At 36.1% G+C, this 19145-nt stretch overlaps 3 protein-coding genes across 3 annotated transcripts; 2 read left to right on the forward strand and 1 right to left on the reverse strand.

Moving 5' to 3' along the window:
- Positions 1 to 3134: 3134 nt before the first annotated feature.
- LOC146539115 (uncharacterized) lies at positions 3135 to 8795 on the forward strand. The gene is made up of 7 exons (XM_085185567.1): positions 3135 to 3462; positions 5740 to 5855; positions 6771 to 6869; positions 7131 to 7613; positions 7767 to 7879; positions 8300 to 8443; positions 8573 to 8795. Exons 1-7 carry the CDS (start codon positions 3276 to 3278, stop codon positions 8718 to 8720), a joined length of 1290 nt encoding a protein of 429 aa, XP_085041693.1. The 5' UTR covers positions 3135 to 3275; the 3' UTR covers positions 8721 to 8795.
- Positions 8796 to 14629: 5834 nt separating this feature from the next.
- LOC146539116 (U3 small nucleolar RNA-associated protein 14 homolog A-like) lies at positions 14630 to 18119 on the forward strand. Its single transcript, XM_085186032.1, has 3 exons — positions 14630 to 15416; positions 16162 to 16354; positions 16657 to 18119. The coding sequence occupies exons 1-3, from the start codon at positions 14764 to 14766 to the stop codon at positions 18103 to 18105; spliced, it is 2295 nt and encodes a 764-aa protein (XP_085042158.1). The 5' UTR covers positions 14630 to 14763; the 3' UTR covers positions 18106 to 18119.
- LSm3 (U6 snRNA-associated Sm-like protein LSm3) lies at positions 18114 to 18805 on the reverse strand. Its single transcript, XM_085186033.1, has 3 exons — positions 18644 to 18805; positions 18455 to 18562; positions 18114 to 18323 (listed from the first exon to the last, which is right to left on the reverse strand). Exons 1-3 carry the CDS (start codon positions 18662 to 18664, stop codon positions 18144 to 18146), a joined length of 309 nt encoding a protein of 102 aa, XP_085042159.1. The 5' UTR covers positions 18665 to 18805; the 3' UTR covers positions 18114 to 18143.
- Between the last annotated feature and the right edge of the window lie 340 nt (positions 18806 to 19145).

Genomic DNA, 19145 nt, shown 5'->3' on the forward strand with positions numbered 1-19145 from the left:
AGGGTCAGAATGGCCGACTTAGGAGACTTCTGTGCTACAAATGTCAACTGTCAAATATAGTACTGCAATGTGTCAATGTCGCTGTCAATGTCATTTTGACATCCCGCTCTTTTCATTTTGTTATTAAGTTACTAATTGCGTTATATTATCTGTTTTACCGTACATTCTCCTTTGTGTGTTTTCCATTCAACGTGACACTGGCGAAGTGATTAGTGCTGAATTGGCACGCTCGGAACGCCATAAATAAAGAGCAACAACAACAACAACAAGTTACTAATTTAAGCGGGAAGACATATTTGGCCCTCATATACTTGAGGTTACACGTGTTGTAGTCGATGTGATTTGTTATTAGGTTGTTAATAGATCATTATTAGCAAGTTATAAAGTAATTTAAATGTTTTAATTAATAAATAATGTGAATTGGTTAAAAGAGCTGCTATAATTAACACTGAGTAAATACCTATATGTGTTTTCGAATGTTGTTGGTGTTTTATATAAGTTTCTAGTTATTTATACTTCAGTTTATAGTTATTTAGATTTTTAATAAATAAGATTGTATTTGTAACATTAGTGTTGTATAGTTTTATTTTCATATTTCACTTCTGAAACCTAATTATACATATAATAATAGTGTTAGTAGTGGTAGTATAGATGATAATTCAATATGCTAGTGCAATGGCAGAACATTCGACGACAGGATCTCTTAGCATCCTCTTAGACTTACATACCCATACTTACAAAATACTAGCTCCCTATACTTAGTACTTACTGCGTACTATACGAATTAAACTGCATCGCATCATGTTTTCATTATCATGCCATCATCATTTCATTTCAGATTCAATGCGCGAGGTTTCTTTTTTTCGAAATTCTGTAATTCAATATTACAGTATTTGGAAAAAAGTAGCCTCGCGGTAAAATAAACCTGTGCGGACGGGCCCTAAGCTATTAAACATAATATACAATTATTAAGGTGGGTAGGAAAGTATTAAAAAAATCATAGAAAACATGCAGTCCGATTGTAACTTCTCTAAATTACTCTATAATTACAGTGCTTACCTTAAAGGTACTTTGATAATTAAAAAATTATACGAAAAAGCCTAATCTACAAGTATTAGTATTTTTTATTAACAAACAATAAAAGATTTTTGCCTGTTGTACGATTAGGGATCGTGATTAAAAACCTTCAGGTTTCAAAATATGAATTACTTTATTATAATCATCAGTTTAGTTCTTAATTTATGGTGTTTCGAGCGTGCCAGTTGAGCACTAATCACTTTGCCAATATCACGTGGTATGGAGAACACACAAAGGAGATTGTACGATAAAAAAGAGATTATATTACACAATAGGAGAGTGCATGTCAAAAAGAGGTCATTATAATCATTACAATGCTATTTAAATGCTAGCTTTAGTTTAGTTAGTAAAATTTATTCAAAATAAAAAGTTACATACCACCAGTTCACTAAAGTTAATGCTTCAGACCTGAGAAGAATCGGCGCAAGCAACTCAGCGGGACTTTTAAAAAAAAAACAATTATATACATTTTAATATTTCTGATAATGATACTTTGAAACAGACTAGAGCGAGCATTTCATTCCCAAGGCGTGTAATCATCATTCATGTAAACATTAATTTAGTAATAACCTTTAACACACAAACGTCTTTTCAAAACTCTTTTAAATTATGATATAGAACATTCTCGGACGTTTTTTGATATCCTCTTGTAAAAGAGTACACATTCCCATAAAAGCCTCGATATAATTGGGTTACAGGTGCGATATATAAACTAAGCATATTTAAGATACTCGGTTAGAAACTGTTCAAAATAAATTCATTAAATTTGTACTTTTTAAAAAACAAACCTTAAATGAGGCTAACTACTGTTTTAAAATATTATCACTCGCCAATAGAAGATTACTTAATTAGAGACCAACTTTTATTATTTAAGATAATTAAAAATCATATGAACTCCCCGTTTCTTTTGAGCTGCATTAATTTCGGATGCCCGCGAAGATCTGTGCGTAATCCATTACTATTTAATACACCCTTTACTAGAAGCCACCATGCACAAAATATCTTTGTCAATAAAGCCTGCACCAGCTATGATAAATTGTTTGCCAATATTGATATTTTCAAAATTAATGATGTCAATGATTTTAAAAAAAATCTAATAAATTGCTGTACTTGTGATTAATTTATATAATTTTTGTATATTTCATTTATTGTATAGTGTAAATTGTGTATGTATTGAATTAATAAATTGAATTTTTTTCTTAATGTAACTTGTAATTAGTTGTATATTTTATCTTTGTATTTATTGTTTGTATCTATAAATTGTATGTGGAAACTTAATTGGATTGTGTGTCATCTTTTAAATTTGTAATGTTTGTGTATTCTGTATTCTGTGTGTTTCCCTAAAATATAAATAAATAAATAAATAAATAAATACCACTACAAAGGTAAGAATTAAAATTATTTGAAGGAAACCTATAGTGTATTATTATTAATTCTTCAAATTATAGCAAATACATATATTTATTAATTACTATCGGTAAATATGTTTTGTGAAAATGTAAAATGGTAACACATTACCTACATAAGTAGTGCGTTGAAATCTTTTCCTTGAAATATCTTTTATGATTTATAAGTAGGTCCACAATGCTTATATGTACTTTAATATATAGCAACAGTATATATATTTTTTTAAATTAATCTTTACAATGTGAGGCGGTCGTGGTGAAGTGGTAACAAGGCAAAGCGTGGTGTTGAGATCTGTCACTCAACACGCAATGCCTCATCCGGCGGAAAGTGGGGAACAGTGTTTTAGACTTTAGTGTAGTGCCGCCTAAACCAGAGTAGATAGAGGGAACCTAGTGTTTACCCTAGGTTTAATCTAGTGTTTATAGTAGGTTCCCTCTGCCTACTCTGGCTTGAAGCTGAAGAAAAAAAACATTACAAATTCCCAAAATACTATATATTCCCACATATTATATGTACCACATATTATATATACTATATTCCCACATATTATATGTGCGTCGTATATTACTCGTCGTATATTATACGAGTACTCGTAGATACTTTTAAAAAATCTATATTCATATTTTTTATAGTAAATGTTTTCTAGGGACCCACACTAGGGGACAGAAGTCGCTATTGTCATTCATTTACCTGAGTAACGCAAACTCGGATATACCGTTCATTTCGATTTTGTTCTTCGCCGCGTTTGGTTGATTTTTATAAAATAGATTTATCTAAAGTTAAATTTTAGTATGGATCAAAACTTATGGCTTCTTGTCGAGTGGATGGATAATTTTGAGCAGAAAATATTCTCCAATTACGCGATAGTGAATTCTGATAGTTTAATACGGCACGACGGTGATTTGCATACGGGAAAAGTTGTTTTTCTACGTGATAAACACAGTAACCATCGTAAAGCTCAAGTTCTCAGATTGTCAGGTAAGTCATTTAAGTATATATTTTTATAGCAGAAAGATGAAAATATAATAAATTATAATAGATTTTTATAATAGATTAAATTAATACGTTACATGTGTTAGAAGATAAATTGAATTCGTGTGAACGTCTTATAAAAAATCGAGGGGCGCTTTTTATTTGAGTAGATAGATATACAAGAAGGGATGGTTTTCAATTGCTCTTTTTTAATATTTTATCATTTTCTATATTCTATGTAGGTATACGTCAGGTATACTTTCTAGTATTTTTTTAGCTTCACTCTGTATATCGCAAATAGCAGGTTAGGCAGAGGGAACCTGAACCTGGTGTCAAGACATACACACTCAAAAACTTTCACTGAATTGCTTTTTAAATAAATTGTTGATTTATTTACGAGTATCTATATATTTTTTTCCTTTCTCAAAATCATGGTTATTTTTTTATTACATCAGTATAATTTGAAGGTAGGATATACAGGGTGAGTCATATTGAACTTTCCGATTTCAATAAGGTGTGTATTAAAAACAAAGCGACATGCAGTAAAAAATATTTTATTGTTTGAAAGCACATAACATGCAGTTTTAATTTAGTTGGTTTTAAAAATGATATCCTGTAAATGTCTACCTCCATTGACCACACACTGCTGAAGCCTTTCCCGGAAGTTGTCCATTACTCGTCGAGTCATATTCAGCGGAATAGCATTGATTTCTTCCGTGATTGCAGCCTTCAGTTCATCGATGGTTCGGGGACGATGCGTGTACACCTTTTCCTTCAGGTAACCCCAGAGAAAGAAATCACAGGGGGTTAAATCAGGTGATCTCGGCGGCCACCCAACGTCACCTCGCAAAGAAATGAGATGACCGGGACACATTTGTCGCAGGATTTCCATTGAACGCCTGGATGTATGGGCTGTAGCACCATCTTGTTGGAACCAGATGTTATCGTTGTCATGATTCTGCGTTAATTCCTCCAATTTCGGTTTCAGAAAAGTTTCAAGCATGTCGCAATACCGAGCAGAGGTAACTGTGACGACTTGACCATCTTCTTCAAAAAAATAGGGACCCCACACACCAAACTCTGCAATAGCGCACCACACTGTCACTCGAGGGCTGTGAAGTGGTCGTTCGTGTAGGTTTCGTGGGTTATTCTCAGCCCAGTATCGAAAATTCTGTTTGTTGACAGTTCCGGCGAGGTGAAAATGTGCCTCATCACTGAAGATCAAAACAGCAGTGCGGGGGATCTGCTGAATGTCGCGGCATAAATTTGTTCGTGTGTCTAAGTCTCTAACTGTTAATTCTTGCACTACCTGAATCTTGTATGGGTGAAATTTAAGGTCTCTATGCAGTATTCTGCGGACACTACTGAAAGATAATCCTAGTGAAGCGGCATGTTTCCGAACAGAACGCCGAGGGGATTGTTGAATTGAAGCCCGCACTCTATCCACGTTTTCCGCTGACGTTGACGTCCTAATTCGGCCTTGTGGTCTTGTTTTTAATGCTGATGATGTTGCTCTAAAATTTGATACCCAATTTCTGATTGTTGGTCCAGTGGGAATGGGATCACGTCGACCAATAGCAAAATGTAAACGGAACGCACGCTGTGTTGTGATCACGGAGCCGCCATTTTTAATAAACTCTTCAACTACGAACGCACGATGTTGTCCCGACCAAGCCATTGCTCACACTAAAACTGCATGTCATGGCGCGTCTAATGACACCATCCCCACCCTTCTACTCCTTCCCTTCTTCGTGCAACGTCCTTCCAAAACCGGAAAGTTCAATATGACTCACCCTGTATTGCGTGAAGAGTGGTAGAATGCAACGCGGCGGTTTGCCTCGTTACCAGAGTGGGAATCAAACCTCGATCTGTATAGCGTTTGCAGTCAGACGCTTGTGGCCCTGCGCCACGACTGGCCTCTAACCCCCTAATATGGCCTCTAACCTTCTAGTACACTTTATTACTAGTTACCTATTTATTAGTAAAAGTACATTAGTAAATTAGTAAAAGTAAGTTTGAGGCCGTCGTGTCAAGGGTGTGAATGTAACGCTACGGTTGTGGGTTCGATCCCCACTCGAGGAAGTGAAATATTTATTTACATTTACATTTCCATTTCTTCGCTCTGATGTCGAGGCAAAGCGCGGCGTTGAGTTCTGCCACTCAACACGCAGTGCCTTTAGAATTCGGCAGAAAGTGGGGAACGCCATGTCTTAAGACTAGGTTCCCTCTGCCTACCCTGCTGTGTGCGGGATAAAGCGTGAAGCTCATTTTTTTATTTCGCAGATAATAAGCGGTACGTTAAGGAATTAAAAGTAATGCTTGAGAGGCAAGACAACCAAGTTAAAAATGTATTATCCTTATGCATGAACACGATAAAGGAGATGAAGACGGGACCGATGGTATACATTTTTTTAATCTATAAGTCTTATTCATAGTCTTATTTAGATTACTAACTAGGTACAAAATCGTAATTTAATGGATAAAAGTAGGTTTTAATAATTCTCTAGTATGTAATTGTTTTTTTTTAATCCTACCCGCAACATATTCATGTAAATCTTGCATTTTTATCTAAAACCAATTATTAACTACATATTTAATGCACATAGTAATAGCACCAGTACCTGACAAGCATCACTGATCAGTATTTATATAACTTAAAAAAATAAAGATTTATAGAATTTGCGATTTTGCTAATTTATACGCCTTAAAGAAAGTCACCCTTATCTTAAATTACTAACTTAAAGTACAAATTCGCATTGTTATTTTTTACACTTCAATTAAATGTCCATTTTAAATTAAAATGTAGGTATATTTTCTAATTGGAGCCAGTCGTGGCGCAGGGACACAGTGTGACTGTAAACCGATTGGTCGTGGGTTCGATCCCCACTCAAGGAAATGAAATATTTATTTAAAATGTATATTACCATTTCTTCGCTCTCGTGTTGAGACAAAGAGCGGCGTTGAGTTCCGCCACTTAACATGCAATGCCTCCAGAATTCAGCGGAAAGTGGGGAACGGAGTGTCTTAACACTAGGTTCCCTCTGATTACCCTGCTGTGTGCGGGATACAGCGTGAAGCTGATTTAAATTTTATTTAATAGTATTAATAATGTTTCATTATATTTTATTTGAAATTGAATAAAAAATGAGACCGTCTTTTAGGTACTTCCCATACGTTTAATATTTTTAATTTAAATAAATATATTATAGGTATAATGCTTAATTATTTCTAAATTATTTAATTATTACAAAGAACCAAGTATTTTCCAATAAGTTTTGATTTTTATAACAATAAAAAAAATGTATTTTATTCAGTTTTTTGGCGCAAATCAACAAGTGTCCTTCCCAAGTGTGTCGAGGATGGTGCAAGCCCGTGATGATTCTGACTCTAGTGATAGTAACACTGGGACAGAAGTAAGTGAAATTTGCTTGTAGTTGTGCATTAATACAATTATAAAATAATTGCATAATAAGAATTATTAATAAAATTGTAATAAATACATTTATGTACCTTATTATGTTTTTAAGTGCAATAAAGAATATGTATAAAAATGTTGTGAATATAAAAAAAAATATAGGAGAACAATGCAGATTAAATTTATTGCATTAAGTCTGTTGTCAGTGTGAAAAAAACTGAATATAATTTTTTAATAATTTTGTTTTTTAATTTCACAGACTAGCCATGATCTTAATTTAACGAGATCTACAATCAGATATGAAAATCCCCTCCGTCGCAACGAAATGAAGCTCGATGAACGGATGAGTAGAATATTAAGAGAGAAATCGTCATTTTCTAAAGGAAGACCTCCGCTTAGCAGTACACCTTTACCGGACAGAATGCTTGGAAAAATAAGGACAATGAACGACAAAACCACACAAACTGATGAGACTTCGTCGAGTGAATCAGAAAAACTGCAACAACTAAATTTTGTTCTAAGAAAATTATATAATCAATTTATAGCTTTTGTCTCTGAAACAGACGAAACCCAAAATCACGCTCTTATAGAAAGAAATTACAGTCATGAAATATCTGATTATATTGAACCACAAGTTGAAGTTCCAAATATTGAAAGTGATAGGAGACCAAGTGGTATAAAAATAAGGAGAGTGTCCGCACAGACTACTAACAACGTCATGCCGGCGGATAATAGTGATTTGGTTTGTATTTTTATAAAAATAATACGTAATTTTTGTTATATTTTATTCTGTTAATTCTTTACAGTAAAAAGCGAAGACTAAATTGCAACCATTTTAGACATTATCTTATCTTACTTACATTATATAAATATTTAATTGAAAATAATATTAAAGGTATCGATCGGCAGTGGCAATGTTACTATTCCGGCAAGAATTTTAGAAGACCTTGATTGGTCTTCTCATACAACAGCAACAAGACAATTGTTACAAGCTGTTTTCCCAAGAAGGTATTGTTAATATTTTGGTTTTATAAATATCGGACTTGATTTATCAAATTGCAATATATTAAAATACATAAAAATAAAAAATCATGCCTGTCAGCATCACGCTGTCTCAACCATACATCAAAGCAGCAAACAGAGGGCACCTATGGTTAAGACACACCTTTTTCCGCCCACTGAATTTTCAAGACATTGTGTGTTGAGTGGTGGAACTCAAAGCCGTGCTTTTTGCATTGGTGCCAGAGTGATGAAATGAAAATATTAATAAATAATAACTCATTCTTCCGAATGGGAATCGAAACGGTGCTTTACAATCACACATAAAGTAGACGTACATATAGTACGTATACATAATAGTAGATACCATATCAGTAAATACTTTGTTTCCGGACGAAATATATTGTTATTAAATATTCCATATTTCAGGGTCTTGGCCACTCATTCATTAACTGGAAAACAGTCGCCGGCTTTTGTAAACAAACCACCAAAGAAACAGCTAGACCCGAAACTGGTTGAAGATATCGTCGACACTGTTTCCGAAAGATGTAGCGTCCCACCACGAGTTGTAAGGTACAAATGTTATAATTAGATATTTATGTTTTTATATTAATCACAGAATATCAAACTTTAAAAAAATTGGTACATCTATGTAATTCAGTAAATTAATACTATGTAAAATAAAATATAATTTATTTTCAGAGCTTCTATAACAACTAAATGTACTGACGAAGCAAAATTATATCGTAATCGTCAGCGTTTCAAGAAAATGCGTGAAGAACAAAATCAAGAAAACGTGCCTCCATCTTCGGGATCATCAGAATCTACCAATCTCGGGGATGAACATTAAATATCTTGGATATACGTTTTAATTTAATTAAGTTTTAATAGATACAATAAATTAGTACTTAATATAAAATACACATACATACATAACTCGAGATGATTATATTAATTGTTAAAATTAAATAGGTAGGTAATTAATAAACTTCATTACAAATACAATACTCAGTTACGTTATATTTATATTGACTACTGATATTTGAAAAATTATTATTACAATTTAATATTAAAAAATTAGGCCAATTATGTATTTGACATTTACTTTTAATAAAAACGCAATGCTGAAAATAAATAGTTTCCTTTTAAATCCTTTTTTGTATTTCACTATATTTGTTAAATATTATATTATTACACTTAAAGATTATATAGTAATAAAATAAAACATCGTATAATAAATCAAACAAAACTTACACCGATAAAGATTTTTTAAAGATAATATATTCTTCTTCTTCCTGGCATTAATCCCGGCTATTACCGGGGTCTGCCTTCCTACTTAACCTACTCCACTTTGCACGATCTTTTGCGTCCTCGGTGGTTAGACCATTGGCTCTCATGTCCTGCATCACGACATCCAACCAGCGCTTCCTTGGGCGTCCGGGAGGTCGCGCTCCAGGAACTTGTATAGCAAGGCACTTGCGTCCGACATAGTTCTTAGGCCGGCGCGTAACGTGGCCAAACCATCTCAAGCGACGCTCTTGGAGCTTATCCGCTACGTCACGGACCCCAAGACTACCTCGAATGAATGTGTTGCGTATGCGGTCAGACCGCGTTACGCCGCACATCCACCTCAGCATCTTCATTTCCGTGACGTGAAGCTCCTGAGTGTGCCGAGATAGTGCTGGCCAATATTCGCTGCCGTATATAAGAACCGGTCGGACGATGCTCTTGTATATCAGCCCCTTGAGCTTGGGCGGTATTCTGCGGTCGCAGACCACACCAGTGACCTCCCGCCATTTGGCCCAGGCAGCGCTTATCCGGCCATGGACATCGTGGTCGATGCCTCCAGACTCGTGCATAACGGATCCAAGGTACCTGAACTTCTCCGACTTAACGGCTGGCTCAGGACCTATAAGGATGGTGCTCGAGTCCCGGCTCCCGCAGGCCATGTACTCTGTCTTCGACACATTTAGTTTAAGACCGCCGTTCTCAAGCGTACCCTTCCAGAGGTTCACTTTACGCTCCAGCGTCAGTCGGTTCTCGGCAATGAGTGCTATGTCGTCGGCATACATCATCAGCCATGGAGGCTGGTCCTGGATGTGAGCCGAGACAGTATCGAGCACTACATTGAATAAGAACGGACTAAGAGCCGAGCCCTGGTGAACCCCCACTGTAATCGGGAAGGGTCTAGTGTCGCCAACAGCAGTCCTAACCATAGAAGCGGAATCGTGGTACATGCCCCTGATAATCTCAATATAGGCCTCAGGGATCCCTTTGGATCGCAATGCCCACCAGATACACTGACGAGGCACACAGTCAAAGGCCTTCTGCAGATCTAAAAAGGCCACGTGCAGAGCTCTCCTTTTTCCCTGTATGCCTCCATCAAAGTTCTGAGGGCGAAAATGGTGTCCATGGTGCCCGATCCTGGCTGAAATCCATATTGAGACTCAGAGACAGTACACTTTACTTTTCCTTGATTTATCCAAGGCATTCGACACTGTTTCTATACCTATCTTGCTTACCAAAATGGAAACTTTTGGTATACGGGGTATAGTTCTAGATATCTTTCGCTCGTATTTAACTAACCGCTCTCAGTACGTTAAAATTGATCAATTTGTTAGTGACAAAGCAGGTATTTCATTTGGAGTTCCGCAAGGAAGCGTTCTGGGTCCTACCCTATTCCTGTTATACGTAAATAGCCTATGTAATATGTCGTTGCCTAACTGTAAAATGATCGCTTATGCAGATGACACTGTGTTAGTAGTACATGGGAGAGAATGGATTGAGGCCAAAAATTACGCCGAGAATGCTATCAAATTGGTGACACAATGGTATGACGACAACCTTTTGACTATCAACATTGATAAAACTAAATTTGTGGCTTTCTCTCACCGACTCAGTTCCCAACCGACTTCTGACTTTGTTATCAAAGCGCATACTTGCTCTCGTCAAAACGACTGCAGTTGTCTTGATCTTTCTCGCGCTTTCAATATTAAATATTTGGGAATTACTATCGATTGCTGTTTAAACTGGTCACTTCATATTTATAATTTAGCCAACCGTATACGTAAAATAATTCCGGTATTTAAAAAACTAAGAAATTCATGTGATTCTGACATCCTACTCACAGTATATTATGCCCTCGTACAAAGTGTTCTAAGCTATTGCATTGTCGTTTGGGGGGGCGCCAGCAAAAACGCACTGCTTTCTTTAGAACGTGCTCAAAGAGCCATATTGAAAGTTATGCTACGAAAACCTAGGCGTTACGGGACGGATCTACTCTACCGTGACACCTCTATTCTATCAGTCAGGAAGCTCTTCATAATGTTGGTAATACTCCGCAAGCATAGAAGTATTGTTTTTAGGCCTAGTTGCAACCGTAATAAGTCCAGGGTCTGTGAAACTTTGTATTCCAGAACGAGGTCCGCTCGCACGCATTTTTACTATATCAGCGGCCACATTTATAATAAAATCAATAAACATAAGTATATATATCCACTACCTTTTATTAAATGCAAAAAAATTATTCGAACTTGGATTCACAAATTGTCCTACATTGAAACTGAGAATTTTCTTCTCTAAAAAATACACACTTTCATACCTAAAAGCACAAGACGCATGCACGCACACACGCACACACATACAAACAAATACAGACACATACACATACATATACATACACCCACGCATACATACACACACACGCACATACACCTACTCACACATACTACATGTTATACTCGGCGTGATAATTACACTTTGTTTCATCGAGCAATAGTTTTATAAGTCTAGTTTCTTTTTTCTTTTTTGGTTTGATAACTAAGTGATTCAAATGTCTAAAATGTCATTAAAATTGTAAAGGGGCAAAGACGCTGGTGGCTGTGACACAGTCTATACTAGTACGGCTACCAACGCACTCCTCTTAATTTAAGAGGCAATTTGTAAAAAAATAAGTTTTGATTTGAATAAAATATTTATTTACTCTCGGCGGAGCCTGAGGTCGATCATGCGCTCGAAGAGCTTCATGGTATGACTCATAAGCTTAATGCCCCTATAACTACCACAATCTTGAACACTGCCCCTTCCCTTGTAAATAGGGGTAATAAAGCTAAGCCGCCACTGATGCGGCATCTTACCAGTGTTCAAGATATGGTTAAAAAGGTCAGTAAGCATGAGCACACCAAGAGAGCCCAACGATTTCCACGCTTCGATCGGGATGTCGTCAGGTCCCACCGCTTTTCCGTTCTTCATGCGTCGAAGGCAATTACGTGTTTCGTCAAGGGTTATTGGGGCAATAAGTCCGAGGTTAGGCGGAGGGTCGTGATGAAGACTGCATGGGTGCTGAGTATTCAGCAACTCCTGGAAGTAGCTTCTCCACCTCTCCTTCACAGAGTCATGATTACAGAGCAGCGTGCCCTGGGAGTCTCTGACGCAAAGACATTTTGCGATATCTTGCGTCACTTTATCCCGGGAACGTGCCAGTTTGTAAATGAGCTTCTGCCCCTCCACAGTTTCAAGTTTATCATACAATGGTGACAAACTCTCACTGCGGGCTCTGGCTACAGCTCTTTTACTGGCACGTTTAGCTACTGTGTACTCCAGTCTGTCTTCAGGAGAGTTGGATTCCTGCCACTTCTTAAAGGCAGCCTTCTTTTCACGAGTCACCTCCTGGACCTCGTCATTCCACCACCATGTCTCCTTGTCGATGACACGTCCTCCCCTAGAAACGCCAAGAACTCGCCTGCCTGCCGCAATGATTGCCGACTGAGCCCGTTCCCAAGCATCCTGAGCAGTCTCGGTGTTAGTCGAAAGATTATGACTTTTCACCTCTGCCAGGAAGTCGGTCTGCATCGGTCCATTCAGCAACCACCACTTGATCCGAGGCCTACGTTTCTCGGCTACTTTCTTCTTCGGAGTGACGTTAAAGTCCATGACAAGAAGACGATGTTGGGCCGTTAGGCTTTCGCCTGGAATGACCTTACAGTTAGTTACCCTGCCCATATGACACCGTCTGGTCAATAAGTAGTCTATTTGAGTTGAGTGGGACCCGCACTTATACGTGATAAGGTGCTGAGAATTCTTTTGGAAGAACGTATTCACGACGGCCAGATCAGACGCAATACAGGTTCTCAGAATGTTTTCTCCCTCTGCATTGCGAAGACCGTGCCCAAAACCCTCGTGAACACGTTCATACGGCTCAGCAGCCCTACCGACGTGCCCGTTTAAGTCCCCCCCAACTAAGACCACTTCGGTACACGGCACAGCAAGTAGCACCCCTTCATACTGCTCCCAGAATATCTCCTTTTCGGCCGCGCTACATCCCGCCTGGGGAGCATAGGCACTGATTAAGTTTGTGATAACGCCCTCAATCAGTACCCTCACTCGCATCAAGCGGTCGGAGCGACGGTCAACTTCAAGGAGCCCATTCTGAAGCTCTTCAGAAAGCACTACCGCTACACCGTTTCTACCCGAAGGTGACCCAGTGTATATAAGCCGGTAGCCCTTTCCGATGTTACGGGACTTATTGCCCTTCCAGCGTGTTTCCTGGAGGAAGGCACACTGGACCCGACGTCTCATGAGACGACGTCTCGTCGACATCTGCGAGTTCCCTGCATCGTCCGGTCAGAGAGCCAATATTCCACGTTGCAAAGCGGAGTTTCCTTCTGGGTACTAGCGTCTTTAGCCGTGCCCGTACATGACACGGTAGCCCTTGCCCACTTGTCGCAGGTGTAGGGCGATGTGCCTGCGCGTCGTTTTGCGGCGACGCCCTAGCCGTACCCAGTCTTTTGTTTCTTTTTCGGTCCATTTAAGTGGCGGTTGGCGGTTTTTAAATGGAGCGACTGCCGTCTGACCTCCAAAACCCCTTTGTGGGGAAAAACCGAGGGGAGAGGAAAATAGAAGGGGTAGGATAGGTAAAAGGAGGGAGCTAAGGAAAAGAAGAGGGGAAGGGGGGGAGTTAGGACACCATTCTTACGGACTGGATGAGGATGTAAGAGTGGCGGCTCGAGGATCCGGGGTCGCGTACCCGTATGCCCACAAACAAATATCGGACAGATATTAGTCAGGACATCCTCTGGATTAAAGATAATATATTATTAATTAATATTTCTATATGATGTAATAATATATTATGGCTATATGGTGTCCGTAACTTGAACCGTAACGTGAATCATTACACTATTGTAATCTGTCTGTTCTGGTTCTAAAGCGGATACATATTTATAACGTCCTATTAGACACACACCTAGGCCAAACAGCAGTGGCGTAGCTAGGGTATTTGCTGCCCGGTGCGGCTTAGGGGACTTGATGCCCCTTTCCTGATGATGAGTTCTAAAAAAAAAAAAAAACAAAGTGATCGTCGACTTTGACGCCCCTTTCCTTTTGATGCCCGGTGCGGCTTAGAGGACTTGATGCCCTTTGAAATGGTCTAAGGTCTAAAAAAACAAAGAAAAACAAACTAATCGTCGACTTTGATGCCCCTTTTCCTTTTGATACCCGGTGCGACCGCACCGCTCGCACCCCCTAGCTACGCCACTGCCAAACAGCAAGTTACCAAAAACGATATATCAATTATTATGAAAATTATTTTATTTTATTTAAGATAGAATTAAGCAGACGATATTAATGATTTGGTCTTTTTTACTTTTTTAGAAATTATACGTGTTCATTTAAAAAACAGCAGATATATTATAAGCCTCACTATTCATTTTGGAAAAATATTCGTTATTATACTTGCCACACTTATATCATTGTCAATATATCAGTTGTCAATGTCAAACAATCAGGTGTGAATTTTTAATAGGAAATGTCATGAGAGCATTTTCTAACCTAAAAGAAGAAAATAAAACAAAGTTATATAAAAAGTGTTATTTTCGAATCTAATCTAATTGACAATGGAAGACTACGACGATAGTGAATTTGTGGCATCTGAACATGACCGCTTAGTTAGTGCAATAACAAAACTAGACAAAACACAACACATAACAGAACCTACCAGGAATGAACCAACAAACCAAAATTCTGAATTTAATTTAATCAAATGGTCAAACAAGTTGAAACTTGATAATGTAATCAAAGTATTGGAAGATACAGCAAAGAATGTCAAAGTTAGTAAAAAATTGAAAAAATCTCAAGATGTAAAGAAAGTACTTCCTAAACCATTAGAAAAACCTCAAGCGGAACGCATTAAAAGGGCCACGGGCTATGAGCAGACGAAAAAAAAAGTTGGTAGATGGGACTCGGTCGTTGCCCGAAATCGTACCGTTGACTATGTTACCTTTCCTTTAAAAACTTTCTCAACGAAATTGCAACCTACTGATGATTTTTTATCCAAATTAAAGCTTAAATCACCTTTAGAGAAAGAATTAGACCAAATAGATCCTCAACCAGAAGTGGAAGAACAAGAAGAAGATGAACAAATATATCCAATGAGTTATGAGGAGATGTTAGAACACCGACAGAATTTGGCAAAGTTTCGAGCACAGCAATCTTATAAAGCGGCAAAAGCTAAGAGACAAAGTAAAATTAAGAGCAAAAAATATCACAGGTAATCTTAAGAAATATTATATTTTAGCAGCACAACTCCTAAATGTAAATATTTTGGGTGAATAATGTATAATGTATGTAATCATTCTAGTAATAATACAAAGTGAGTCATTGAATTCACTCAACCCAAAATGTATTGAAAATGAACAAAAAGTTTACAATCCATTTTGGTAGGTATGTTAGCAATATTTTGAATAATTTAGTAAAGTGGTAGTTAATATGTGTATAGGCTGATGTTATGTGGTGTGATTGTTTGGTAGTTAACATGATGGTTATGGGTTCAACCCCAACTTAGGGTAATGATCAATGATTACCAAAAAGTAGAATGTTGAGTTTGGCTGCTCTATAAAAATAATTATTAAATTGTACTAAAAATGGAAGATGGATTGTCTGGACAATAGATATCCCTATATAATAACATGCGAAGCTAAAACAAATGACTGATAGTTTTGAAAATATTTATTTATACAATTATAAGTATTGTTAGAAATTGGAAGCGGTTAGCGTTTTTAAAAAACACATACTGTTTACATTTCCAATGTACTTGGATAGAGGTTCCACGTAATTACAATAAGTGACATGCATCACTCAATAACATTACTTCACACTAGATACCTCCCAATCAGGGCTATCATCTACAAGATACTGTCCCCGATTGGCACGATTCCACTGCTTTTAAAATCTTTTTCACCTAAATCTAACCACTTCTACACAAGTACGCTAACTGTATTATTTTTATTTTAAAGAATACTGAAAAAAGAAAAATTGAAACAACAGTTGAAAGAATTTGAAGAATTACAGAGCAAAGATCCAGAAGAGGCTCTTAAAAAATTAGAGGAACTTGAAAAAGCTCGTGCATTAGAAAGACACACCCTCAGACATAAGAATACTGGAAAATGGGCTAAGAGTAAATTAGTTAGGGCCAAATATGATAAAGAGGTAAATGTTTTAGTTATATTCATAATAGTTTACTGTTACTTCTTTACTTAAAACACTAAAGGTATTTTTTTATATTATTAATTGTTAAATTATATTTAACAATAAATCCATAGCATTCTTTAAGTTGAGAAGAAAAGTTGAGTTGTGTTTTGCCAGTTCTCTTTCTTAGCAGAACTGTCTATCAAACCTGTGGAAGCTTCTTGTAGAACTGATATTGCTAAAGAAGAGTTTAAAAGTATGTAATTTATCCAGGTAAAGACTTTTTGTACTGATTATTTGTTTTTTATATAATGATGTTTTAGGTACGACAAGAATTAGCAGAACAATTATCTGTGAGTAGGGGCTTAACACAAAAAGTTCAAAATTTGGAAAGTTCTGATGATGAGGCTGATGATGAGAATATAACAGATATTACTTTAGATCAAGATCCTATGAATCCATGGATGATGAAGAGATCTGACAAAACAAATATTGACTCAGAATTTGACTTTGGATACAAAAAATATCTAAAAGATAAAATGTATAAACGCAAGGAAAATACAGATTCTGAATCTGATGAGGAAAAGGAAGAAATTAATAACCAGCCACATGTTTCTTTGGCAAACCTAAGGGAAAGTGTAAAAAAACTAAGTAACACTAATAATAGTGAATCTATACCTAAAGAAATATCAGTAAATGGTAACAGTGAAAACAATAATATAAAGGAATATACTCAGAAAGAAAATTCTGCTCAAGTGAAAACAGAGAAGAAATCCAAACCTATTGCTACCTCAGACTGGGCAGTTGAGTCAATTGAGAATTCAATATTGAACAAAAAACATGTGACTAAATCTGTTGATGTAGCATTTGAAAATTTTGAAAATAAAGTTGTTGGTAAAGTGGAAATGAAAATAAAAAAGTTGAAGAAACAAATATCTAAATTAGAAAATGAACCAGATGAAAGAAAGTTTAAAAAGGACAAGAAAGACAAAGATACAGATGCCTTAGAATATTTAACATTTAAAAATAATAAAGTTAAGCCTATAATTGATGAAGAATTAATAGAGACACACAAAGGAGAAATGGTTAATGATAAAGTATCAATATCTAATATAAAATTGAACGTAGATGAAATTCCACTTGAAGACAATAAAAATATGAATATTGATCCAAGCAGATTTATTGAAGTTAAGCCAAAATATTTAAATACTGCTGTATCAAGAGAAGAAAATGGTATAGACGATTTGGATGATGAAGAGCAAGTTGTTCCAAAAGTTGACATTGAAGAAGTGTTTGAGGAAGATGATGTTGTTGCAAGCTTTAGACAAGAAAAAGAAGATGAAATCAATAAAGATATTCCACAAGATATAGATTTGACTTTACCTGGATGGGGCAGCTGGGGTGGTAAAGGAGTAAAACCTACAAAACGTAAAAAGAACAGATTCATAACAAATGCTCCACCAAAAATGCCTAGGCGTGATGAAAATAAGGGTGATATAATCATAAATGAAACAAAAAATCCTAAACTTAGTGTTCATAAGGTATCAGATGTGCCTTTCCCCTTTACCAGTATTAAGGAATATGAGGCCAGTATACGAACTCCTTTAGGTAATACTTTCATTCCTGAAACTGCCCACAAAAAACTCATTCGACCCAGTGTAATTACTAAAGCTGGCACAGTTATCGATCCAATGGATGAAGATGAGTTGTTAGTAAAAAGAAATCTTACATTTAAAAATGAGTCTGTCATTAAAATGTTAGCTAAGAAATAAAACAAATGTTGACATTTATTATTTTATTAACCTTAAAATTACACACCAACACGTATTGGAGGAGATACTAATATTACTCCATCACCTCTAACAAATAACATTGGAATATTTCTTTTTGTAGTCCGATATACTTCTTCATATGTCTCTTCATCTATTTCGACTGTAGTGATGGTCTCTTCAGCATCTCCCAAAACCATATTTAAGTGTTGATCATAAGCCTACAATAAAAAAATTGTTTATAATGTATTTTAGCTCTTAATAAAGAAAAAAAATATATTAGTTTTATTTGGGACTTTAAATTTGATTCTAATTAATAAAGGCATTACAAGATAAAATAAAAAATACTAACATGAAGCTTTCCACGAAGTTCGCGTTCGTTGCGCATTTTAACATATATTCTTTCATCAAGGCTTAGTCTAATTAAGTCCAGAGGTTCCTTTACTGTCATAACAGCTACCTGCAATAAATATTTATTTCTATCAATGCATATTCCTACTTTTCGCGTATTTATTAAGACAATTGGAACTGAAATACATACATTATCGCCGTCGTCTGCCATTTTAATGTTTGTTATGTTTAATTTATATCAATCAAATTATAAAAAAAGAATAGTTCTACATTGAACTAAAACAATTTAATTTCTTTTAAATTTAAGGTTATGATAACGCTTGCAGTTTAGTTTACATCAAATTGATATAAAAAAAATTGACAATGACAATGTTTTACAAATGTCACAAGCTTAATCCACAGATAACAGAGGAAGTTTTTAAAATTGTAATTTATCGTACGGTACAGTACGGTAATTAATAATAATTTAAAGTTAATTCTGTTCATTATCTATATCTTTTAATTCTTTTAACGATTAAGAATAATTATTAACTATGGTACGCCGTACCTATTCAATATTCATTCACCGTTAAAGAAGCCGATTTATAATGTTTATAATTGTGTAAAAAATGTCATTTTATTTGAGAAAGAAAAAAACTATTAAACTAACAAAGTATATTTTTGTAAACTAAGGCATCTTTTTAGTCAAAAAT

The sequence above is a fragment of the Heliconius melpomene genome, chromosome 5 (genome assembly GCF_056956725.1).
Source record: "Heliconius melpomene rosina isolate 202511_hmr_F chromosome 5, ASM5695672v1, whole genome shotgun sequence".
Classification (NCBI taxonomy): domain Eukaryota; kingdom Metazoa; phylum Arthropoda; class Insecta; order Lepidoptera; family Nymphalidae; genus Heliconius; species Heliconius melpomene.